Source organism: Psammomys obesus, unplaced genomic scaffold (assembly GCF_907164565.1).
Source record: "Psammomys obesus unplaced genomic scaffold, mPsaObe1.curated_primary_1811, whole genome shotgun sequence".
Lineage (NCBI taxonomy): Eukaryota > Metazoa > Chordata > Mammalia > Rodentia > Muridae > Psammomys > Psammomys obesus.
Window position 1 is genome coordinate 13638246 of NW_026585580.1, and position 25994 is coordinate 13664239.

The 25994-nt window shown below is 49.4% G+C and overlaps 1 protein-coding gene across 3 annotated transcripts; it reads right to left on the reverse strand.

The window, feature by feature from the left end:
* Nucleotides 1-15162: 15162 nt before the first annotated feature.
* Neurl3 (neuralized E3 ubiquitin protein ligase 3) lies at nt 15163-22837 on the reverse strand. 3 transcript variants are annotated; one of them, XM_055606709.1, is made up of 5 exons: nt 22740-22837; nt 21923-22051; nt 18603-19091; nt 18046-18099; nt 15163-15739 (listed from the first exon to the last, which is right to left on the reverse strand). In XM_055606709.1, the coding sequence occupies exons 2-5, from the start codon at nt 21948-21950 to the stop codon at nt 15546-15548; spliced, it is 765 nt and encodes a 254-aa protein (XP_055462684.1). In that variant the 5' UTR covers nt 21951-22051; nt 22740-22837; the 3' UTR covers nt 15163-15545. The 3 variants fall into 3 exon arrangements, with proteins under 3 accessions (XP_055462684.1, XP_055462678.1, XP_055462689.1); XM_055606703.1 differs by having other exon boundaries at nt 21923-22163; XM_055606714.1 differs by lacking the exons at nt 21923-22051; nt 22740-22837 and having other exon boundaries at nt 18603-19116.
* Between the last annotated feature and the right edge of the window lie 3157 nt (nt 22838-25994).

Sequence of the window (25994 nt, forward strand, 5' to 3'; positions counted from 1 at the left end):
GCCATGCACCACTATGCCTGGCCCTCATATTGTCTTGTTTTTTTCGGTGGAATGTATATCTTCGAGTTTTCTTTTTAAAGACACGGGTCAGTACTCCGTGCTGTCCTTTGTTTTACAGGTGCGTGTGCAGGTGAGACATCTAAGAAAAGCTAATCACCATCCCGGAGTGATTCCTCTGGAGTCCCTGGGACTGGGACAGTTTTTCTAACTAGCAGACACTTGCAATGGAAAGGCTGGGCACGCTGACCAGCACAGATCTGACAGAATGTCCCTTCTAAAACATAACTTTGTATAAAAAAATTAGACAGAATTCAGTACAACAAATAAAGACGAGCTTCTATAGACTAATTAAATGTTAATGTCATTTTCATTTCATATATATCCCAGACCAATTTCTCACTTGCTTCCATCTATCTCCAAGTGCTGGGATTATAGGTGTGTGCTACCACATTGGTTTTATGTGACGGTGGCGATCCAATTCATACCAAGCAAGCACGCCACTGATGGAGCTACATTAATGTAACTTTGTAGAGTTTCCCTTCCTCAGGGATGCCTACTGAAGCTTGAGAGTAAACACCTCTCTGCCCTGCACTACTTTCCAGTGGTCCAGAAAAAAAACCTCAAGAGAATGCATACAAGCACGCCACATCACACACACACACACACAGGAGATGGGCCAGGACACAAAGCCAGGGTGTGGGCTGCAGCTGCTGCTCAGGCAGCAGGGGGGCGATGGAAGCAGGACGAGAAGTTCAAAGTCATCCTTGGTTAATTTAGATGGTTCTAGGAGGCCAGACCCTGTTGCGGTACAAAGGAACAAACTGGAAAAGAAAGCAGGTGTGCAAAATGTTTTTTTTTTTTTTTAACTATTGACTCTGTGGCTGGTGAGCTAGTTCAGCAGGTGAAAGTGCTTGCCATGCAAGCCTGATTTAATCCCCAGAACCCAGGGTAGAGAGAGAACTGACTTGTTGAACTGAGTTGTCCTCTGTCCTCCACAGGAGTACCGCTGGCACTCACACACATAAAACACACACACAGAGTATAATAATAAATAAATACAATTTTAGGAAATATTGAATACAAGTGGAGTATAACTTTCGTTGCGTTATGCGAGCCTTTCAAGTCTTCTGTGATGTTTGAAATGTTTCAAAATAAGTCAGGGGAATAACATAGGGAAGGACTTCCAACAGTCACCTTGGAGAAGTTAAAGTCTGTCTAGAAAGAAGACCTGGTGAAGCTGGAGGTCCGCCTTGGCCCCGCACTAGTTGCTTTCTACAGATGCTCATGGTCGGGGGACTCCCTGAGGGAGTACTTGGTACCCACTCAGGGTGAGGCAAAAATAAAGCTTCAGCAGTCAAAAGTCAATCTGGCTGTGACGGCCAATTAGATAAATTCAGGGGTGTGGAAGCTTGCCGGGTGACCAGCTGGCCTCCATCAAATAGGGTGTTTCCGGCTGGGAGGTGGCTCGGTGCATAAGATGCGTGATTCACAAGTAGGAAGTCCCAAGTTTGGGTGCCAGCACCCGTTTAAAAGCCGGGAATCTTGCATGCCTATAACCCCCGAACCAGGCAAAAACACACCCAGGACTTGCTGGCCAGCCAGTCTGACTAAAAAACAGGCTTTGGTTTTACTGAGACAGCCTCAAAAAAAAGAAAAGAAAGTGAGGGGACGGTGCCTGAAGTCCGACTCTGGCCTCTGCACGGGCGTGCCCGCCCTTGAGCACCCCAGTGTGCACACATGCACACACAAACCAAACTAATTAACTAGTTGATTAAAATGGGCTTTCTTACCAGAGGCCACCAGAGAATATCACTGCGCCTGTGAAGGGCGTGTCCTCAAGGGATCCTGGGGATCCGGGGTTCTCACTGATGTCTAGGGTCCATCGATTATCATCCCCTCATGACATGCGGCCTCTCCTCCTCCAGGACGTGTGGCCTCACTTTCGTGGGTTTCCGAACCTCATCCGTTCACATTTAGAATCCTGGTTGAAAGAGCTGAGAGACCGTAGCTCCTGGTCCGCGTTCCTGGAGCGCCCCCTAGAGGCAAGAGTGAGTCACTGTCACAGGCGTAGCGAAGCGCCCAGCTGTTGTCTGTTCGTTCTTGTGTGCGATTGTCTGGGAGAGACTTAGTAGTAGTTCTCACCCTGAAGGCAATATTGTCTGTCCCCGCGGGAGTTTGTAATTCCTCCAGGTGCCCGTCAGGTACCTAAAGGAGATGGCTGCGCACATGAGGGAGTCACAAGAGTGACCATCTTCGGGTGTGAACCAGCAGACCCGTGTGCACAGACGCGCAGTGGGACAGAGATTCTGTATGGCCATCCACAGGACAATATGGACACTAGAAATGTATCTTCTATTTTGAAGACTTTGTATGGGGCTGAAGATTGTGTTCCCGGGCCAGGATTCACATTCATTCATTCATTCATTCATTCATTCATTCATTCATTCTGGGGGTGGGGAAGTCAGGGTGCCATAGCATACGTGCGGAGGTCAGAGGACAATCTCATGTGCCAGGCCTCAACTCGCACTTTTTGAGACAGGGGCTCCCTATTGTTTGCCCCTGTGTAGACCAGGCTAGCCAGCTTACGAGTTTCTGGGGACTCCTCCATGCCCCCGCCCATCCTCCCATAGGGGCAGTGGGATTGCTGATGAGTGAGCTCCTACAACAGCTCTCCACAGCCTCCAGGGGAAGGAACTCAGGTCAGCGCAAGGAGACAAGTGTTTTATCCACTGAGCCATTTTCCCAGCCTCTCTGTCCAGCCATGCTGTCACTGGCAGCTGAGAAAGGCACAGCTCTGTGTTGTCATGGCAGCAGCCTGACAGGCTTCCCTAAAAGAAGCCCTAATCTTTTTGGGACTTCAACTCCGTTAAAACTGGATCCTTGGATTCACCACAGGGAAGATTTTCAGGGCAAGACAAAATGAAGCAGAATTGGAGTTTATTAAAAAGATTTCATTCATTCATTCATTCATTTTTGAAGCAAGTTCCGTAACTGAGCCTGGGGACTACCATATTGGCTAGGCTGGCCGGCCAAGCAGCAAGCTTCATTGATACCCTTGTCTTGGTTTCCTGCTCCCCACCAGCACCAGAATTACAGGCGTGGGCAGCCATGTCTGAATTTTACATGAATGCTGGGGATTGGATTCAGGTCCTCATGCATAGCGAGATCTTTAAGCCTGATTTGGTTTGGTTTGGTTTTGATTGGCTGACCTAAAACTCACTACGTAGACCAGGCTGGCATCATATTCATAGAGATCCACCTGCCTCTGCCCGCCAAGTACTGGTGTGTGCCACCTCTCCCAAGCAAAACATCAAAGAATTTTTAACTTTTATTCATATGCATGTTTTGCCTGGATGTATGTATATACCCCTCCTGTATGTCTTGTGCCCTCTGAGGTCAAAAGGCAGACTGGATATTCTGAAACTGGAATTTCAAATGGTTGCAAACTACTCTGTGGGTACTAGGAACCTGGCCCAGGTTCCCTGCAAGAGCAACAAGTGCTCTTAGCTGCTGAGCCACATCTCCAGCCCTACATTAAGCCATTTTAACCTTGATCATCGTTTTGTTTGTTATTGTTTTCTTTTGAGACAGAGTCTAACTATGCAGCTCTGTCTGTCTTGGAACTCACTATTTAAATAAAGCTGGCTCTGAACTCACAGAGATCTGCCTGTGTCTGCCTCCTGAGTGCTGGGATCAAAGGACTACACCCACCTTTTAACCTAGATCTCAAGCTTGAGGACTAAGGGAAAGAGAGGTCCTTGGGAAGACATGCCCTAAGCTCATTAGGTTTCTCATCGAGTTTCAGCTAAGTGTCTAAGCTTTAGCCTTGGAGACCATTTTAGTAGCTCTCAAAAAGGGGTTGCCAGAAACATCCCCCCTCTTGTTCTCTCTCACATAAATGAGATTATAGGGTGGCTCAGGGGGTACCTTGGGTAGGACTCCAATCTGTTAACACAAAATCAAGATCAGCTAGGATGGTACAAAGGGTTAGGATGTGTATTTTGAATAGAGTTTCTTTCTGATGGATTCCTAGAAAGTCACAGGTTTACATCTGAGGAACAAGAAAGGTCTAAGGCGTAGTGGAAATTTTCTTCTCAGGGGGTGAGAAACCTCACCCAGAAGCTTTTCCTAGGTGAGGGATTCCTTTCTCTCCCTTTGTCTCCAGAGTTTTCTGCCTTTTCATCTTGCCTCAAAACCATAAAGGGTCCATCCTGAGGGGAAGTTCTCTCTGCCTTGGCTGGGTCCCTCCTGAGGCAAAGGGCCTCTCTCTTGGTGCGGTTTTTGGGACTCCAGATCTCAACTATACTGAGGACTGAGGTGGCCTCAGGCAAGTCAGACAGTCTCTGAGCCCTACGTGGCTGGCCAATGGGCCTGCCACCACCTGCTCAGATCTTCATCAGACCTGAGCGAGGCTGAGTGTGGCACAGGGCCACAGATGAGGCACTGCCTCTGGGCTCTCGAGGGGACTCTTCCTCTCTTTTCTTCAAAGGGAGGTGCAGGGACAGTGGGCAGTAGGATCTAACTGGGCAGTAGGATCTAGTAGTATCTAGTGGGACAGTGGCATGGATGGCCTCCAATCTCCCCTCCAACCAGATGCAGCAATCCATTAAGTGGCTTAATTTTTAAGCCACTTATCTGAAGCAGCTTGCCAACGCCATGGCTGCAGGCTCCGGCTAGGGCTGAACACCACATGGGGCTGGGTTGTTAACAGAGCATAGGGCTTTTTAAGCGGCCCAGCCATGGGAATTTCCTTTGTCTCAAGGAAAGCCCCTCAGCAGTCCCAGGACCCGGCCTGGCCGCTTCCTGCTCACACCACACTGAGCCAGGGTTTTGCTTTCCTTTCTCTCCGCTCCTGTTTGCTTTGATCCAACGCCCTTCCATCCCAGCAACCTAGGAAATCAAGCTGGCTTCCAGGAAAATGGACTTTACCAGTGGCCTGGAACAGGATTAGCACCCAACCGCAGCACAGCCGGAAGTCTGGCTGTCCTGAAGATTGATAGGAACGCAAGCCCTCTCTTCCTGTTCCTACTTTGGCCAGGCTTGTTACTGAACTTGGAGGTGGGAACAGCACATTCTGTACCTCAAAATCCAAGTCCAGCCACCTGTCCCCCTGAACCCAATTAGATCAGCCAAATTAATAGCAGAAGGCAGAAAGAGGAGACTTAGTCAGCATGGCCCTCTCCACTGGGGAGAGGGACAAAGATTTGTTGATCCCTCGTGTCCATTTTGGGGGTCCTAAAATAAGGGTAAAGTTTAAATAAAGGGCTAGGAATATGTACATGCAGGCAGTTCGGTCAAGGTGTGGTCCTGCCTTCAGTCCTCTCCCGGAAGGTGGTCTGACAGTGTTAGAACAGTGTGGAATCTCTTTTTAGGCTAAAAGCCCCACCTTCCTGCCCCTGGCTGTGGAGTTTTCGCTTTCCTGGGGAAATTCCCATCTTGGGTGTCCTTTGTTTCAACTCTAGTGGTCAGTGTTCTAGTGGTCAGACAAAAGGGTCTCCTTAGAATATCTCATTTCTGCCACACTGGTTACAGGCTGGCCTCGCCCACAACTCCCACACGACCCCGCCCTTCTCTATCCCCGCACTTGCGGCTGAGTCCCTGAGATACCCTTTCCTCCTCAGTCCAGCTTCTGAGCAGCGGCACTGTGCTTCTCAGCCTCCATGGCTGCGCTGTGGAGGACTGTCCTTGGAAAGGCCGTGCTCTGTGCAGGACAGTTCTCCTGTCACTCAGTTTCTTCCACTCCAGGATCTTTATGACTTTCCTGATTTTGTTCGTCATGCTCTTGTCTGTTTCTCTTTGCCCTACTGTTCATGCAGGGTATTGTGGAAGCTTTTGGTTTGGTTTGGTTAATACATATTTTTTGCTTGAGCTATAACTCACAGACCATAATCATCGTCATAAAATATGCCAATGGCTGTTCACTATGGTGGCTCATGCTTGCAATCTCAGCACTTGGAGTCTAAGACAGGAAAATAGCCATCAGTTTCCAGCCAGCCTGGGCTACACAGTAAGAGCCTGTCTCAAAAAGCAAGCAAGCAAACAAAAACAAAATTTAAAAGTGCCAATTATGTGCAGCCATCATCATGATCAAGATTACTTTCCTCAGCCAGGCACCATGGCACACACTGTAATCCCAGCACTCAGGGAGGCAGAGACAGGCAGAACTCTGTGAGTTTGAGGTCAGCCTGCTCTACAAAGTGAGTCCAGGACAGTCAAGGCTACACAGAGAAACCCTGTCTCAAAAAATAAACAAATAAGCAAACTAAAAGACTATGTTGCTCATCTCATTTTAAGACCAGCATCTTGGTTTTGTGTGTTTGTTTGAGACAAGGTCTTTAATCCAACTTACTTCATGCCTCTGAACTTCTTGTTCTCCTGTCTCCACCTCCCTTGCTGGGACTGCAGGAGTGTGGCACCATGCCTGGTCTGCACCACGCTGTGGACTGGTCCCAGACCCTCGTGCATGCTTTGAAAGAGCTGTAGCAACTGCTGCTTTCTCAGCCCACATCCTTAGCTTTTATTTCCCATGTTTCCCTCTTCCCAGTCCTTGCCACCCACTAGTTTCTATGTCTGTGTTTCCCATTGTGGATATTTCATGTAACATGGACCCTTTGCATTTGGTTTTATTACTATTCTCTAAGAGTTATTTTCTTTTACGTGTGTGTTTTGCTACATCTATGTATGTGCACCACGTGTGTGACCTCAAAGAGGTCAAAGAGGTCAGTTATCTCCTGTAACTGGAGTTAGAGGTGGATATGAACCACCTTGGGGTTCTGGCAATCAAATGCCAGCCCTCTGCAAGAACAAATGTTTTCAACCCTTCGGGCCACCTCTCCAGCCATTGTTAGTGTTGTTATTGCTTATGTATACCACACGTGGGGTGCCGGAGGAGTGCAGAGGAAGGCGTTAATCCCCTGGACCTTGTGAGCGACTTGACATGAGTGCTGAGAACTAAACTTGAGTCCTTAGAGCATGTGTTTTAGCTGCAGCACCATCTCTCAGGGCCCCACGTGGCCCTTGGTGGCAGGCTTCCTTCTCACAGTGTGTTTCCAAGGCTCATCCTTAGAGCACAAACCAGTTGCTCGCATAGTTTTGATGGCCAAGTCACACTCCAGCGCTGTGACTGTGCCACTACTCCACCGTCTCTATCAGCTGGTGCACATGGGTGTTGTTTCCACCTTGGGGCTATCGTGACTGGGTGGTTCTTCTCTGAACCTCTGTTCTGTGTGGGAGTGTGGTTTCAGAACACCAAGAGTGGAATTGCTGTCTCCTGTGGTAACTATCATTCTGAGGAATCATCAGAGTGTTTTCCACAGCGGATTTTTGCTTGTTTGTTTTGTTTCTTAATCAAAATACAATGCATTCCCATGATAATAAAAAAATTGCAGTAGGATGTGCATGGGCATTCAGTCCCCCTCCTCCCCTCCCTTTCATTTTGTTACACACCAACATGTACATGCAAATATGCATGCACACATTAGTCTGTGTATCTTAAACAACATGACAGTGACAACATATATTACATTCCGGATGTCAGAAACAGAAGCCAGACCTGGAAGGCTAAGACAAAAGGATTCCAAGTTCAAGGGCAGCCTGGCCTGCGTAATAAGACCCTGTCTTGTAAAAATCAAAGCAGCGTTTTGTTCAGTGGTAAATTCGAGAGAGATAAGAAAAGAAAGGAAGGAAAAAGAAAAGAAGAGGAGAAAGGGGAAGCCGAAGGGGAGAAATACGGTTGGTCCCTGTGACCACCATATGCACTGCAGGATGATATAAGCATTTACCTTCCGATGAGCACATTTCTTCCCAAACGCAGTCCTGTCTCCAGAGCCTCTTCTGGAACATTCTTACATATGCTGTCGTTTGCGCTAACTCCATAACCTCCTCGCCGTAGTGACTTTCCAGAACTGCCAGGTCACAGTATGTGCCAAGTCTGTGTTGTGTTGGGTAAGGCTCACAAGTTTTTCTTGTTCAATCGATGCCTGTTCTTTTATTTCTCTCTCTCTCTCTCTCTCTCTCTCTCTCTCTCTCTGTGTGTGTGTGTGTGTGTGTGTGTGTGCTGCAGCCATGTAAGACAGACAGGTTTTTCTTCCTGTAAACCATCAATTAAAAGGAAGACAGCCTGAAACCAAACAAGCAACCAAACAAGCTGCAAGCTCATTTCTATTCTTCCTTTTCCAGGCAGCTAAAGCTTCGTTCAGTCTCACATTCCTACTGAACAAAATTTGAGCCTTTGTCTCCCAGCTGAGAAGCCTCAGAAAGAAAAGCCAGTGTTTTGATGGCAGGCTTTCTGTCTGCAGAGAAGCTGGAGTCAACCAAACCTACTCTATCCCTCTGAAGTAGTTCTCCAGGCCCACAAGTGCACAGGCCCTTCATTCTCTGTCTTCCCTGTCACGGGCCACACTTCCAGAGGATTTGTTTGCGGAACGAGGATCTGGGGAATTTCCCCGTTCTGCAGCGCACTGGACTCTTCACAGCGGCCCAGCCCTTCTGTGTATGTAGGAAGCTGACCGGGCAGTGTAGATGTCTCAGCCCGATTCCTGTTCTTAGGGATCGTCTTCTGGAAAGATGATCAATATTACTCAATATTACTTCTGCAGTTCTGATTGGGTTTTTTTTTTTATTTGTTTGTTTGTTTTTAACACTGTAGGTTTCAGATGCCATTGTCTTTTTAATCCTGGCCCCTCATGGTATTTTGTCACCTCAACCCAACCCCACCTCCACACTGACCAACCAAGGCAGTGTTGACCCCTCTCCCCAGGACCCACAGGCTACAGTACCTTGGATCTCAGGCCAAACCCCCCAAACTCAGATGCTGAAACAATGCATCTTTATTTTGTTTCAGTCTTACTCAACTATGATTGACAGGCAAAAGTCATATGTTTTTAAGGTGATTTTTTTTTTTATGTGATGTTTTGGAATGTGTGTGTATATATAATAAAATAATCATCACAATCAAGCTGATTAACCTCGCTGTCATTTCTCACAGTTGTCAGTTTGGGGTTGGGATGAGAAGATGGAGGATCTAGTCTCCTGGCAAACCCCAATAGCACAGTCCCCCATGTCTGACTAGTCACCTGCTGGGCCTTAGCCTTCCAGAGCCTTCTCACCTGGGAATTATTCCACTCGGTCTGGCTTATTTCACTTAGCGTGCGAATGGATCCTTCCCTTATTAACATTGAGTAATATCCCATCCACCTCCAGCACATTTGATTTCTCCACTCACTTGTCAACTGGGCATTTAAGTTGTCCCTGGATTTTGGCTACTGTGAATGGTGCTGTGGCAGTGAGTTAAAAAAAAAAAAAAAAAAAAAAAAAAGCCACTTTCAAATTTGGCTTATTGACTTTGGATCTAGGCCCGGTAGAACTGCTGGGTCATGTGGCTGTTTTATTCTTCATTCTTTGAGGAAACTCCGTACTATTTATACCCCAGTGACAATGAGTAAGAGTTCTCTTTTCTTCACATCCTCCCAGACACCTCTCTCTTGACTTCTTTGATAATGGCCATTTTTACAGGTGTGAGCTGCTACTTCATTGTGGTTGTTCTGGTTTGCGTCTTCCTGTCATTAGTGAAGCTGAACTCTCTTTACTGTCCCAGTTGGCCATTTATAGGCTGCTATAGTGTGACTGTGGTTTGTCCGCTCGCTCCAACACTTATAGGAAATAGATTGCCTTTAGGTGGGTGGGGCCTGGTGGGAGGTGCTGGGCCATGGAGGTTGAGAATGGCCTATGAGAATGCCTCTCACAGGAGTCTGCCCCCATTTGCCGACTGTGTTGCAAGCTAGGATGTTTAGTAGGCCAGATGAATTAGGGCACCTTTGAATTATAATGTTTTCAGCCTAGGCTGGGTTAATGGACTAGAACCACATTGTAAATGAAGGAGTGTCATGAAGGAAATGCATAGGCTCTGATTAGGGTGATCATGTCTTCCTGTGCATTTTCTCTCTTCTGCTGTTCTTTGTTTTTGAGACAAGAGCTCACCACACACCTCAGCCTTGCCTCAAGCTCACAACCCTTGCTAGTATTACTGGCATGAGCTGCCACGACTGGCTTCAACTCATACATGTCTGATTTCCTGGGGTGTCTGTGAATTCTTGGATATCTACTCAGATTTAAGACCAGATCATAAGCAAATCACTTCAGCTCAAAGCCCGGGGAAGCAGGACAAGGGACTTAAAGGGACAAGGCTGGGTGATCTCTGAGAATGACTTCATGTCAGTATTTTCAGATTGTTGGCACTAGTTTCTTAACTCTATTTCACTTGGGGTCCCTTAATCTTCTACCTCCCTTCTCTACCAGTTATCCCTAATAACACACACACACACTAGCTAGGAAGAAGGAGGGCTAGTGGGAAGCGGGGACAGAGTCCTCTTTAGTTACTTCCTTGGGTTCTTTGAGGGCGATCCCAGGCTCAGTTGTCAGGTTGTCAGGCAGCTCAGCAAACCAGCAACTGCACACAGCAAAAGCAGCAGCAGCCTCCTCCTCCGACAGTCTCCTCAAACGTTCAGAGCCTCTCTTCCTCGGAGCCTCCTTCTCCTCTCCCCGGGGCTCCAGTATTTATACCCTCTCAGAGTCTTCAGAATTCAACTAGCTGCAGCTGGCAAAGACTACGCTCCTCCGCAAGATGCACAAGGCTGTTACCGGCTGTGGGAAAACTAAGAGCAGCTCTATATCCCACACTTGGGATTAAAAAACCCAAAACTTCCACTACAGTAGTTCTTTTCTTCTGAACAATTCGTGATCTAGAAAATATCCTTTCAGTCTTCCACTGAGTAATTATAGCCGGACATCCAAGTCTTTTTCTAAAGGGTTACTTTATCTTATGTATATTAGTGTTCTGTTGCATATATGTGCCATGCGTGTGATTTGATCTTATATATATTAGTGTTCTGCCCGCATGTATGTACCATGTGCATGTATGGTCCTCACAAAGGTCAGAAGAGGGCATCAGATGCCCTGGAAGTGGAGTTGCAGTTGACAAGTGACAGTAGTGTCACTATGTGGGTGCTGGGTACCAAACCTAGGACCTCTGCAAGAGCAGCAAGCGTTCCTAACTGCTGACCCATCTCTCCAGCCCCTGGGCATCTCCGCCTTGAAGAAGATGGAAGAAAAATGACTGGGTCTCAGCATTCAAGATATAAATTCACTTAACTAGACAGTGTTGTATAGGTTCCTTCCCTCCTTCTTTCTTCCCCCTTCCTTCCTTAATTTATTTATTTACTTATTCATTTCTTGGAGACAAGTAACAGGTTGGGTATTTTTAAGGCAATATCTTGCTAAGTAGCCCTGACTGACCTGGTACCTGTCATGTACCCCAGGCTCACTTCGAATTTCTAGCAATCCTCCTGCCTCAGCCTCTCAAGCCCTAGGATTATAGACATGAGCTCCAACTTGTAAGTGCTTTCTTCATCCACTAGGGCCTGGGATCTTCCAAACCAATGCTTCTGTTTTAGCGTCTCAGATAAGTCATGCTTTTCCAATCTTCCCTTGAGCAGCCCTTTTCCTCCATCTCTGTTTCCTTCTTTTGCAGTTTTCGGTTCCTCGTGGACAGGCGTTGAACTTCTGCATCATTCTCTTTGTCCTATTGTCTATTTTTCATCTAGGCAATTCCAGACCATTGCACCATTTTCAGCTGTGACTTCTCTGATCCTCATTTCAACTGAATAAGTTTTGGTTTTCAATAATCACATATTTAATTGCCAAGACATCTAGATTTTTTTTTTTTTTTGGACCATAATCTGCATCTAATCTTAGCTGTGGGAATACCCGGGCCTGTCTGCTCTACTAACCGTTTCTTTAGGTATGGAGGCCTTCTGTGTAACTGGGTGCCTTTTCTCCCAAGATGTTCATGTTCCTCAAATGCTGGTCCTCTCAACAATCGTGAGCTTACCCTTGCATCTGAAGCGGATTCCTTGTCAGCCTCAGGGGCCTCCTTGCAAGATGGGAGATGCCGACAGGTAGCTGTGATTCGGTACAGTGTTTGGCTCAGTGACTTTTCCAGTTGCCCTTTCAGATGCGAAAAAAAGTATCTGTTCTTTCAGAGTATGCCTTGCTTCCTCCTTTACCTAACCACAGTTGTTTTTCAGCTTCTGGCTGGCTCTAAGCCACCATTTCCTGACCCTACTTCCTCCTTAGTGACATAGAAAAAAACGTGTGCTTAAGTTTTGGTTTTGGTTTTTTTTTTTATTTTGGGGGTTTTTTTGTTTGTTTGTTTGTTTTTCTCATCTTACGTTAGCAGCTGGATTTTGTGGTTGGACCTTGACCAGTCAGGAACAGTTCAGCTTCCCTTTTGCATCAGGGATAAAAACCAAAAGGACTTCCCATCCCTGGGCTTGTATTCTTCTCTTTTCAGTCTAGAACAGAGTTTCTCAACCTGCGGGTCTCGACCCCCACAGGAGTCACATATCAGGTATCCTGCATTTCAGACATTTAAATTACAACTCATAACAGTAGCAAAATTACACTTATGAAGTAGAAACAAGGTAATTTTATGGTTGGGGGATCACCACAACATGAGGAACTGTATTAAAGGGTTTCAGCATTAGGAAAGGTCCACCTCATGAAATGGTGCCAGCCATATTCAAGGTGAGTTCCCAACTCAATTAACCCAATCAGGAAAGTTCCTCACAGCTTAAGAAACCAGCTGAAGAGGGACAGACCGTTCATCAGACTGGCAGACTGGAAACCTTGATGCTGAAATGGACTGTGGCTGAAAGACAGATGATCAGGACTGCAATAATGGGGGATCATCCAATCAATGGCTGAGTGGATCTTCATAAGGACATTCAGACTGTTAAGTTTGTGGGACTGATAACTGTTTCTATTGTAAAGGTTAAACTGTGTACAATTTTTAACATAAACAGAAAGGAGGAAGTTGTAGAGGAATTTAAATTTAGTACATGACTGCTCTGACAAAGAGCTCACATCCTTCAAGACCTTCTGGGTCTCTGTGATCTTCCTGGAATACAAACATGCCTTTAATCCAGGAGACAGAGGCAAGCAGATCTGAGTTCAAGGCCAGCCTGATAGAGAGCAAGTTTCAGGTAAAGAAAAGCTTAGAACCAGGTGTGATGACTCGGGCCTTTAGTCCCAAACAATAAAGGTAAAGTTAGTTTGTGGAAGGAAGCAGCCATGTCTGAAAGAGATGTCTAAAGTTAGTTTATGGACGGAAGCAACCATGTTTGAAAGTGGCAGAAAAAGTGATGAATCAGAGAAAGACTTGACAGAATAGGATTAACTCTCATGAGAACAGAGAGTAAAGAGAAGCTACTTAAGGGAGCAATACAGTTAATGAGAGAGGGAAGAGGATATTTTACCATGAGAGTTTTACAGAGAAAGTTTTGCAAGAGACAACAAGCTAGACACAGGTGAAGAGAGAAGCAGCCAGAAAGTGAGAATGAGCCAGAGGATTAGACTAGATTGCTGGATTTAGGTTGAGGCCAAGCAGAGCATTCAGAGGCCAAGGGAAAGCCAGATTGAATATGTCAGCTGGGAGAGGAGTTTGAGCCAGAACAGCTGAGTTGAACCAGCCAGCCCTGAGCTCAGTATCAACAAGAAAGGGTGAACTTATTAAGCAGTAAGTCTCAGAGGCTGAAAACATTCTAGGCCCAGGTTAGATTGTACAGAGGCTAGAAGCTTCCAGGACCAGGCCTAGCTTAGCAAATGGAGGCAGTAAGCCTCCCAGACAACCACTGAAACAGGCGAATCAAAGTCCCTTTTACACCAACTCAATAAACCCAATCAGGAAAATTCCTCACAGACATGCCCACAGGCCAGCCTACTATAGAGACTCCCTCACTGAGCTTCCCTTTCCAGGAGGTTCCGGGTTCAGCAAGTCGGTGGTCGAAACCAATCATCACAGTGGGTGCTGGACAAAGGAAGCCACACTCGGCGTCAGGACACAGAGGCCTGTCGCCGAGCTGCAATCGTCAGGCTGGCGGCTTCACCTCGCTTCTCTGGTCCTGCTCCTGCCCCTGGCCAGACCCTTCCACGACTCACTGTTTGGGGGGAGGTTCATATCTCCAACCTCCTCTGGCCACCAGTTCATAAAACTGCGTGTAAAGAGTTCTTCGGGCGGGGCTGGAGAGATGGCTCAGTGGTTAAGAGCGCTGAAATGCTCTTCCAAATGGACTGGGGTTCAATTCCTAGCACTCACACGGCAGCTCACAACTGTCTGTAACCCACGTGGGTGGGGTCTTTGGTGCATCATCAATGTCCTGCCGTGAGAAACTCTTTGCAAAGGTCAAGTCTGTCTCCTGGCAAGGACTCAGGTCCTGGCAAGGACTCAGGTTGGATTGTGAATTTGAGCTCCCACCAATGGGATGAAACACAGTCACCACCTACATCAGGAACGAGAGATGAGATCCATGCTGGCCCAGGGTGTCACTCACCTGGTTTGGGCACTTCTGCACCAAAGCTTTTGGTTCGTGAGGCGTTTCCTACACAGTGTGCTGTGACACAGATACATTCTCTTAGCTCACTCACAGCAGTTTATAACTGGGAACAGAAGGGAGCAAAACTTGTGCCTGGTGGCTTGATGGTTGAGTGGAAAAAACTGAATTGGAGCCGGCTCTCTAAAAGGACCCATGGCATAAACTCCAAGTCCCTCCATAGGCAGCTGAGAGAAGAGAGGCTGCGGTTAGGCGGAAGAGAAAGGGCTTACGTGGAAAGGTCTGGAAAATTTAGAAAGCTAAATAAGAAGGCTCATGGTGTAGTTTGGAATCACCACTCCAGACAACTAAGAGTAGAAACAAGACCCTGGAACAGTGACAGAGGCCACTCCCATGCTCTACCCTGAAGCCCTTGAGGGACAAACATAAGACATTATGTTTGTCCTTTTTATTATTCTTGCTTTTAAAGCAGCTGGTTGTTTCACCCTGAATTGTCAAAGTAAGGATGGCTTCGAACAAGATGCCTCCACTTGATTCAAGAAAGAGTCCCCAGAACCCAGCTGGAAGGCAAGGTCTGGTTGAGACACAGAAGCTGAGAGTGTTGACTCAGGCCCTGCCATGTTCATGAACAGAGCCCAGGGACCTGCGTGCCCAGAGCCCCATCCAGTCCTTACCGTAAAACCAGTTTGGTCAGGAGTGGGGGGGGGGGGGCTGGGAGCACTCAACCAGGTCAGGGTGCCCCCTCCTCCCACGGAGTACAGCAAAGGAGACATCCTTACAAAACAAACTTTATTTTGCTATCTCACAAATCACCCCGATCTATGTCCGCACTTGTGGTACCTACGCCTGCCATAGACAGGTCCCTTCACGTCCTCTGCTGGAGCAGGAGGGCTCAGGCTGCCCCTGCTATGCTGGGGGACTTCCCAAAATGGCCAGAGAGATCTCTCTTTGCCATGTCAGCCTCTACTGAACTTCTGGCTGGGGAGAGGGTCTCAGAGCCTCCCTCGAAGCTGTCAAGGCTTGCTGACCCAAGATCAGGCACGGTGGCCCAAGACTGGCCTTGCTGACCCATTGTCCACACAGAGGTGTCTCCTTTTTGCAGGGACCTGTCTCAGAGCCAGGTCCCATCTGCCACCCACTCCGGGAAGCCCTGTCTCCTCAGGAGCCTTCCCCAGTCTTCAGTGAAGGCGCTACAACCACTTCCTCAATCTGCCAGCGACACATGGGGCACCTGGCCGTGTCTTTGAAGATGTGCCAGGCACAGGAGCCACAGAACTGAGAGTGACCGCAGGGGATGAGGTGGGTGTTGGCGGTGTTGTGAAAGCAGATGACACACTCCTCTCCTGCTGTGACTGGAAAAGGAGATGGCATGGGTCAGGGCACACATGGAGAGCAGGCTCTTACCACAGGACCGGAAAGCTCTGTGTCCCAAGGAACTGTGTCCTGGGAGAATCTACTCAGTGTAATTGCATGAAAACCTACAACATACACACAGCCCCTTACCTAGGCTGCTTCCTCCCAGTTTCAGCTAGTGTGGTCTGAAACCATCAAATAGAAAGATCCAGAAAAAATCCTGAGTACTGTATAACTGTTATTACTGTACATTGTTACAGTTGCTCTGTTGTGTTGTAAGTTATTATTGTTGATCTGTCCCCATGATTAATTTATAAATCCAAGTTCAGCATAGATGGGAACAGGAAGAAACAGTGGCTCACACTGGGTTCTGGCCATAAGGAGCCTCTTGGAACACATCCTCCAGGGGTACAGGGAAGCAACAAAACTTGAGCTTGGATACAAGGAAAATAAAGCCTACATGGTCCCTCTTTATAAACTTATACAGCAAGGTTTAAAGGTACTGGGATGAAATCGACCTACAGATATTAGGTGAGTACAGCAAGTTTTGTTTTGTTTTGTTTGAGGGGAGGCTTTCTGTTTTGTTTTTTGCTTATATCCTATTTATTTGGTGAAGTTTTTGGGTTTTGTTTGCTTGTTTTTTGTCTTTCGAGACAGGGTTTCTCTATGTAGTCCTGGGTGTCCTAGAACTAGCTCTGTAGACAAGGTTGTCCTGGAACTCATAGAAATCTGCCTGTGCCACCTCTACCCATGAAGCTTTAACATTAGTATAGGGGTGGGTTTGGGGTTGGTTTGGTTTTGCCTTTTTTTTTTTTTTTTTTTTTTTCCTTAGTCTACTGGGGACTGAATCTGGAGCTAAGACTCCACACACATGAGACAAACCTCTACACCTAGGCCATATGCACATTCTAGTTTTTTTGTATGGTTTTGTTTGTTTGTTTGTTTGTTTTTTTGTGGGTTTTTTTTTTTGAGACAAAGGTCTCATTTAGCCAAGGCTGGCCTCAAACCCACTGTATGTAACTGAAAATAACCTTGAACTTCTGATCCCCTTTCCCCCACTTTTCCTTTCCTTTCTTTTTTCCTGAGACAGGGTTCCTCTGTGTAACCTTGGCTGTCGTGGACTCACTTTGTAGACCAGGCTGACCTCAAACTCCCTGAGATTCAGCTGCCTCTGCCTCCCCACACCTGCTGGGATTACAGGCGTGTGCCTCTTGTACCCAGCCCCTTGTCCCCACTTTTATCACTGCTGGTTTTATTCGGTGCTGGAAATCAAACCCAGAGCCTTTTGCATAAGAAAGCACTTCTACCAACTGAACTGTATCCCTAGCCTTTTGTGTGTGTGTGTGTGTGTGTTGTGCGTATTTGTATAATTTCTCTGTATGTGCATGTATGTGTACATGTTTGTTTGTATGTATGTGTTGTGTATATATGTGTTTGTATGTATGTGTTATGTGTATGTATACACACTTGTCTGTGTGTGTGTGTGTGTGTGTCTGTCTGTCTCTGTGTGTGTATTGTTTGTGTGTACATGTTGTCTGGCAGATGTCAGCGGCTTTCTCCATCACGCTCCACCTTGGGTTTTGATACAGGTTCTCTCACAGAACCCAGAGCTCACGGATTGGCTAGACTGGCTGGACAGCAAGGCCCAGGGATTCTTCTGTGTCCATGCTCCCAGCAAGTGCCTGTCCATTCACACATGTTCTGAGGATTCGACTCAGACCATCTGCCAACTGAGCTAGCACTCTAGCTAGCCACTATGCTTTTTTAAAAAAAAGAAAAACAAAGGGGGGCAAGGACTAAGGAGAGATGGCTCAGCAGTTGCAAGCCTGTGTTGTTCTTTCCAGAGGAACCAAGTTTGATTCCCAGCATCTATGTGGCAAGTTTACAACTGTTGGCAATGCCAGCTCCAGAGGATGCAACTCTCTCTTATATGCACCAGGCACATGTGTGTGTGTGTGTGTGTGTGTGTGTGTATAAATTTTATATAGATATACTCATTAATATTTTTAAAGAAAAAGGGGGATTAGACTAGGCTATAACCTCAGCCTTTGGAAGTGTTTAGAATAAGTTTGACTGTTTCTGAGAGAGGGATGGGCTCATGAAAATACTCTCCTAATTGGGGGACTGGCCTGTGTTCCAGGAGGCAGAAACACTGCATTGTTTCTGGCTCCCTGTCGGGCAGTAAACTGGGAGGTCTGGAGGCAGGACCTGGAAAGGCTACTTTCAACAGCGGACCTCCCCAGCCCCTCCGCTCACGGACAGCCCCCAGACTTCCCAGCCCCTCCTCTCCCGACCGTGCACTCACCTTCAGGCTGCGGCACAGCCTCCCCACTGGCGGTCCAGGCATCCGCTTTGGGATCTAAGGCAGAAAGGGAGATTCAGGGCCAGCATAGCTACAGGAATCCACAGGCGCGCACGCGCATGCGCGCTACCCTGAGAATCAAGTTCTCCTCTTCACTGCTGGTTTCCCTAGCATGTTAAGAACCCAGCTGACAGGGCTCACATGTTTGTCCGGGTTTGTGTTTGTTTGTTTGTTGTTTGCCTTTCACCTTAGTGTGGGTGAACTGCTTAAGTTCCAAGGCCCCATCCAAACGCTTCCTTGTTTGTGAAAAGCAACCAGCCTTCTAACATCGTTTACACACTGGTCACATCTTAGCCTTTAGGGACAAGGCTTGTGCCCATTTCGTGTCTCCAGTGCCCACCCTCACACTAGGACCTGGCCATGGGCTGATAGCATACTGAGCCTTAAGAAAAGAACGGTCTACCAGGGCCTCCAGGCATGCGTGTGAAGCCACCTGGAACTCTGCCTCCGCGCCACACACTCCAGAACCACAGTGCTTAGGACCCCACGGATTGGCTCACCCAGTAGCTCAATGGCTTTCGTGGTCCCATACACATCCATCACTGCCCAGAGCGGGGCGCCCTGGACCAGCACGTCTTTGCGCAGCAAGAGGGGGCGGCCAGCATTGACCTTGGCGAAGAGCCAGCCTCTGCGGTTCACCCAGAAGCAGACGACATTCCCCGCACGAACGAAGCCCTCCGGGAGCAGCGCTGCCCACGTGGGGCTCTGCTCCTCCAGGTCAGGGCACACGAAGGGCGGCAGGCAGGAAGCGGCCACTTGTGCGGGGTCCAGGCGCGTGAAGCCCACTCGGAGGCCACCACACCAGCCGTCCTCGTGTCGCAGCACACGCAGCGCCACGCGCTCACCGGGCCACACGGGCCGCTGGCTGAACACGATGCCGTCGTGGAACGTGGAGCGCCTGCACGCTGTGCTCCTCAGGTCATCCAGATGCACCTGCGCGCCCGTGGCGTCCCCGTGGAAGCTAAGGGCCTCGCGGGGCACCTCTGCGTCTGTGGGGCAGAGTGGGGAGCCCATCAATGAGGACCCATTCTAACCCACAGGCTCCCCAGGAAACGCCCAGCACCCTGGGCCTCCTGCGGGATCCAGGAGCGTGAAGCCCACTCGGAGGCCACCGCACCAGCCTCACTGAAGGTGGCTTCCCCATCCTGGCAGAGAAGGGGGCAGGACAGAGAGGGGGCAAGCTGAGAACAGGAGATGCCTCGTTCAGCCAAGGCCCGAAGTGGACTTTGGAACCAAGGGACTTCCTGCAGAAAGGCACTTGGCAGCCAGGAGGGAAAGTCTGCTGCCGGGCAGCCCTTTTTAGTCCTGGTTCCGAGAGAGCTGGAGTTTCCTGGCCCGGATGGTCAGATCGCAGAGACCTGCCTTTCCTCTTTAATTGTGTGGGGGTTGGGAGGCTGAGGAGAGGAAGCTGGCTGACAAAGAAAGGTGAACTCAGTCTGCACTCGAGACCCCATCCCCTCCCCACCGGCTGCCTGTCCCCTGTTCCACTTGCAGACTGCAGGCCTGCAAGCAGAGCCAGACTCAGCCCTGGGGGCTGTCAGTGCTACTGGCCCAAGCCCACCACATCAGTCAGCTGGGGCATAGCCGGCACTGATGGGGAGGACTCCCCGGTAGGCGTGGCAAGGGACTTGAGCAACAATCCTGAGCAAGGGTGGGTGCTACAGATAACCGTCTGCAACCTGCTGCCCAGGAAAGCAGGATGTGCTCGCTTGAGGACCACAAGCTCTGGACCACGATGGAAGCTCTGACAGGATCGAGGAAGAGCGTCAACCTCATCCCCTGCAGCCTCTAGGAAAAGGGTTCGGACCCCCTTTGGGACTGGGAACTTTGGACTGCTCATTTTAAAATGGTGGCCAGTCCATCCCCTGGCTGTGGGCAGGGTATTCACCTGGCCACATTCCCTCTCCAGGAGGACAGAGGACTGGAAGGGTTGCTCTGGGAGGCAGAGAGACGGTCTGCCCCGTCCACTTCCTGAAGAAGCAGGAGTCTGTCTGAAGTGATGTTGGCTCAGGAGGAGGGAGACTGCCCCTGAGGGTTCAGCCCTCTGAGGGTACAAGAGTCCCAGGAAAAGAAAGCCTTGGCCTGGTTGGCAGCTTGAGTGGGCAAAGCCCCAGCCCCATTTAGGAGCCTTCCCAGTGACCTCCGGGAGCTACGTTCTCAGGTCCTGTGTTACAGGAAGGAAGCAGAGGGGACACACTGCTACACCATGGGTCCCTAGGAGACAAGAGCATTTGAACCTCCTCATCTCGACTGCTTGCTCAGGCCTCTGGGCAACACCCCTGAGCGTGGCTCCCGGGCGGGATCACTCCGGGCAAGCAACAAGGGGCCTGTTGACTCACCCTCTCTACCCTCACTCTCTCATAGGGCTTGTGTTGGCTGTTCTCTGCACATGACCCAGGCTGAGCAGGGCTGAAGGCCACCCTCACCCTGCCAGTCTATCAAAGGCTTCGGGACTTTGTCCCCCACAGGAGCCCCACCTTTCCTTTACACTGAGCACTTCATCCTGGCTTCAGAGCTGGGTCACAGTGGCACTGAGGGGGCAGACACCGCCTCCACTCTGCCTTGCTCCCCACCCGCTCTTTGGCTGAGCAAACTGACAGAGCCACGGCTGGGTTGGGGAGTGGCAGAGGTGGGCACAAGCTAACCGAGGCTCTCTAACCGGGTCCGTCCCCTCTGGCAGCATTGGCACAGGGTTCAGAGCGTTCTCTGTAAGCCATCCTTGCCCTGGGCCCCACTTTCAGGCCAGCTCCTGAGGCTCCATGGAACAGGAGGACCCTCTCCCACGACCTCCCCGTTTGTGTTCTCCTGTTGGCTGTTGGCAAGGGGAGTTTGGGAACACAGCCGTGTCTGTAGGGTCACCTCCAGCCCATAGGGCAGATAAAGTAAAACTGTAGTCTCTGCAGCACCAAGGCCTTTGGGGTGCCAGGCACCCATTCAGCCCTTCGCAGCCTCCTGTGCTCCTCTCTGCACCCTGTATAGAAGCACCCAGGGTTTGGGGAGGCTCAGGAAAGGTCCCTTTCTGCCCCTCCAGCTCCAAGGAGAGTTCGGGCTCAGCCACACACATACACACACCTGTTACACTTCATTCCTTTTGGCATCATTACTGACTGCTCTGCCCTGAATCCAAACACAGCTGCCACAGCAGGGGTGGCTCTGGGCGTGGCCGCCCACTGTGTGTGAGACCTGGGCGCTTGCCATGGAGCCCTAAGCAGGAGCTCTGGTGTGCTGGGGAGGCAGGTCCAGGGTGCCTGGTCCCAGTCTCTGCTGAGACCTGGAATGCTATCTCCTGCCCACACCCAGGTCCTTCTCCTAGGGAACAAGTGACCACAGGTAGAGATAAGTGTCTCAGAGAGACTTCCTATCTCATTACGATTTAGATGTCTGTGTTTGGAGCCCTAAAGGCCACTAGCATGGTGGCACTGTCCCCAGCCTTCAGATGAGAAAAACCGAGGGCCGGGACAACATGACTTACCCATGATGCCACCGCTAATTTGGCAAAGCTGAAATCCCTTGTTTTCCAACCAGGCCTCCTAAGCTCTACCCTTTGCCCACCCCAGCCCTGATCCTCTCTGTGTCCAGTTCTTAGATGAAGGAAGACTGTTTCTCTCGGCAGCCATCTTGGACCTGAGTCACCCAAGCTCTGCTGGGTTCCTGGGAAGACCGGAAGCTCACTCCCTCTCGAGGCCCAGACCTTGACAGACACCCACTCCGGGAGCCTATAACCTCAAGGTCTCCATTGTCCCCGTCCAGACCTCCCACCTGTACTCCTTGAAGTGCGGACTCCAGAACCCAGCACAAGGCATACAGGAAGTTTACTTACTGGCCTCAGGGCTGAGATGGGAACCCATTGGCCTGGGCTCCTCCTGGGGCACAAGCTCCTGGGTCTGGAGATGTCTGTGACAGGCCAGTGGTCAGGGTTATAAGACTCGGAAGGTTCCCCTTTTATAGGCTGGAGATCACATTAAGAAGTTGATGATTAATTAGGTGCTGTCACGCATGAGGTATCCGGGACTTTCCCCAATCTCTCGTGGCTCACAATAGACCTGCTGCAGCGGGCTGCCCTGAGGAAAGGAAGCAGGCACTGTGACTGGGGCTGCAGCCGAGGGTTCTTTCCCTCTGACTTCTAACCAGCCCTTGTCTGTGAGTTATAATCGACTGTTAGCAAACACCTGTGCCCACCTGTGCCTGGCCACCTCCTCCCTCCCTTACACAGACTCTGCTGGCCCTGGCCTGGGGTGAGACCTGAGCATGAGGTATTTCACAGAGCATACAGGAACTCTGATATACAGCTAGCATGAAAACTCACCATGGCAACCCCACATACAGAAGGTGCACAGCGCTGCTGAGGAGGTTAAACTGACTGAGGGAGATCCTAGGGCCTCTGAAGTCGGGCCCGGCAGGTGGCATGGTTGGTTTGGAGGCTTATAAATACCACCACCCCACCGCCAAGCCTAAGTCCCTCTTGAGACTCTAGATGAGGGCCACAGTTAATGACTTCTTTAGACTCTTTAAGAAATGATGAGGCCCAGGCACATCCCTGGGGCACCTGGAAATGGCAACGCCCCAGACAGGACTGGGGGTTAATTAAGGAAGGAAAGACAGAGACTTGGGGACCCAGGTTGTACCAGCTGTGTTACCTTAGGCAGAGCCCTTCCTCTTCGTTAGGTCTGTTGTCTTTAAGTTATAAGACAGGGATCCAGGACGCACTGGTCCGGTGACCTCTTCTGGCCGTGCCTAAGTGAGAAATGAGAAGTGCCTAAGGGAAAAGCTGTGGCCAGAGGAAAATGGGTGTCATCGCACCCCAGTTACCTCGGCTGTTGTTGTAACCCCTGGACTTTGTTTCCTGCCATGCCCTTGCTGGTCGCCCTTTGTCTCTGCACTAGATACATAACTTCTGCCAAGGCCACGGGTTGCTGCTGTAGAGTCAGAACCAGTCCCCTGGGCCGCAGGCCTGTGGATCTTGAAGGTTGCCCTGGTGCAGTGCCCTGGCCAGTGCCCAGTGTGAGAGGCTCAGGTTCCGGAACCTCCTGGCAGGCATACTAGTCACTGGGCAGTTCTGGATGCTGCTTCCCTGCTGGACTTCACCCGTGGCATTGGCTGGAGCCAAGAGTTTCTTGTTGATATCTGCATTCCCCAACAGAGGTATGTGGGCGCCTGATCAAGGTGCTTGCTCAAGGGTTTTTACCTTTATAGAAAATTCCCAGGCTAGCTGCAGACCAGCAGTCGGGTGCCATGGTGCCACAGGCAGGACCTCTAGCCTGCGCAGGCCAGCAGCCAGCAGATGGAAAAGGCCAGCAAGCCCAGACACCCACATCCAAGTGCATTCAGCTACCACGCTGACGGGGTTCAGGACAAGCCCATTCTAAACAGGCACCCTACATTTGGGAAGCAACAGAAACAGGAAGGCCCCTGTCTTTTGCTCGACCTTTCTCCCAGGAAGCCGACCAGAGCCCCTCTTGCTATGCTCACCCCCTGACACCAGGGCAAGGGGGAACCGGAACAGACTGCTCTCAGGCTAGGCCCCGCCCCACTCATCGCCATTTGACCACGCCCACCTTTGCCACAGCAGCCGTCACTGTGATAGCATTTACAGTCACGCCTGGGCTCAACTTCAAACCATCGCACAAACACACAGACTTCCTACTTCTTCGAAAGAAGAAATTCTTTCGAAACAAGATCCCGAATGGCCTAGCCTCGCCTCGACCTTAGACCCGCAATCCTCCTGCCTCCACCCTTCAGTGCTAGTGAGATGAAAACTGACTGCCCCAAGTTGTCCCGGGGCCTTTGCACACGTGTCATGGCAGGTACATATTCACACCCACAAAAACAGATAAACTGATTTACTATTAAAAAATATCACACACACACACACACACACCAGGACTTCGTGCCAGACAACCATTCTACCAACTTAGCTTCCTTCCCAGACCTGTGTCTTCATTTTCCTTCTTTTAAAATACTTTTATTTATTTTTTTGTACATGTATGTAGTGCACGTTTAATCTTAAATTTTGTTCTTATTATTCTAATGTGGACATCGTATGTGTCTGTATATAGCTGTGTACCCTGCGCGTAGATGTCCTTGGAAGCCAGAAGCTGGGCTTACAGGCAGTTGTGAGCCCGATGGCGAGGGTCCTCTGGAGGATCAGTAAGTGTTCCTAACCACTGAGCCATCTCTCCTGCCCTGTTCCTCTCTTGTACCCCATCTGGCCCTTTTCCCTAACAAGTGTCTCTCCAACTTCCCTTTTTTAAAATGACACCCTGGATTTAAGCGTGCCTGCAGACTTATGCGTGGGTGTGGGTGTGGGTGTGAGTGGCTCTCAGACAACTTTCTATTGGTTACACCCTGCACAAAGATGACTCCTCCGCAACAGACATTAATTACCAAGAACCAATCAGCTTGGGGTGGGTCCTTGTGCACCCCTCCCCCATCTGGGCTTTTATTTCCAGGAGGCGTCGGGTATCATAAAACTTACACCGGTACTAAACACATGTGCTTTACAACAGAGGTGCCTGCGACCTCTTCATGCCAGCCAGATTGTGCAGTTGGTGCAATCGGCTGAGGTGCACATCAACAGATGACGGTAATGTGGTGTGGATGTGCAAGCCATAAAGGATGGAGCTATGTCCTTTGCAGGGAAATGGTCAGAGCTGGAGGAGGCCATGTTAAGTAAACCAGATTCAGAAAGATGAGTGTCATCAGTTTTCTCTCCTATACAGAATGCAGATTTAAGAAAGTATGGCGTGTACTGCTAGGAGATGGCTCAGTGATAGTGTGCCATCCACCATGCATGAGGTCCAGGGCCAACCCCTGGTAGGGGCAGAGGAAGGAGGGAAGGAGGGAAGGAGAGAAGGAAGGAAGGAAGGTAGATGTAGGCATACAAGGAACTCTTTGTGGCTCGTGCTTTGTTGTCTTGAGACATATTTCATTCCTTATCCCAGGATGGTTTGACATTCATAGCAATTCCCCTGCCTCAGTCTCCAAAATCCTGGGATCACAGGTGTGAGCCACCATGCTCAGCTAGATGCTCTTTGGAAAAAGGAAGGGGGTCAGTGGGGGGGAGGAGAAGGCAAGAGGAGTTAAATGTGATGGAAACACATTATAAATGTGCTGAAATGGCATGATGTGGTCATCATTGTGTACAGGGAATATGCGGGGGGGGGGGCCTGTGTCTTTAATCCCAGCACTTGGGAGATGGAGCTCTTGAGGCAGGTGGATCTCTGAATTCCAGGCCAGCCTTGTCTGCAGAGTTCCAGCACAGCCAAGGCTACACAGAGAAACCCTGTCTTAAAACACAAACAAAAAAGAAAGAAGGAAGGAAGGAAGGAAGGAAGGAAAGAAAGAAAGAAAGAAAGAAAGAAAGAAAGAGAAAGAAAGAAAGAAAGAAAAGCATATGCCTCTTAGGACTTGTCAGTCTGTCCTATGTAGCAGGGGTCCTAGCCATGAACCTTGTGAGGGAAAGGACAGAGAGTACTCTCCTAGACAGTGTTGTTAAGTTCAATACTGCACTAATCAGACAGTCTTGGGGAATACCTCTGAGAAGGGGTCTATCTGTAACCTCTCCCACTTCACAGAAGGGAAAACCAAGGCACAAGAACAGTAAACAGGTCCAGGAAAATGGCTCAGTGGGCTTGCTTTCCACATGACCCTGGCAACCTGAGTTTTATCTCCAGAACCCACACAAGGGTAGGAGAGGACCAACTCCAAAAGTTGTCCTCTGACCCATACCCCCCCCCACACACACACACATGCACATAGGCTGACTTTTAAATTTTGAGTTCAAAATCATCCTTGGCACATAGCAAGTTTCAGGTCACCTTGAGACATGAGACCCAAGGTCCAAAAAGATAGATAGATAGATAGATAGATAGATAGATAGATAGATAGATAGA

Coding starts and splice junctions, on each gene's coding strand:
- Neurl3 (XM_055606709.1), bottom strand. CDS start 21,950: ATGGGTTCCCATCTCAGCCCTGAGGCCA. Junction 18,100..18,602: donor GAAAGCCATTGAGCTACTGG/GTGAGCCAATCC, acceptor TTTCTGCCTTAG/ATCCCAAAGCGGATGCCTGG. Junction 15,740..18,045: donor GGCTGTGCCGCAGCCTGAAG/GTGAGTGCACGG, acceptor CTCCTTTTCCAG/TCACAGCAGGAGAGGAGTGT.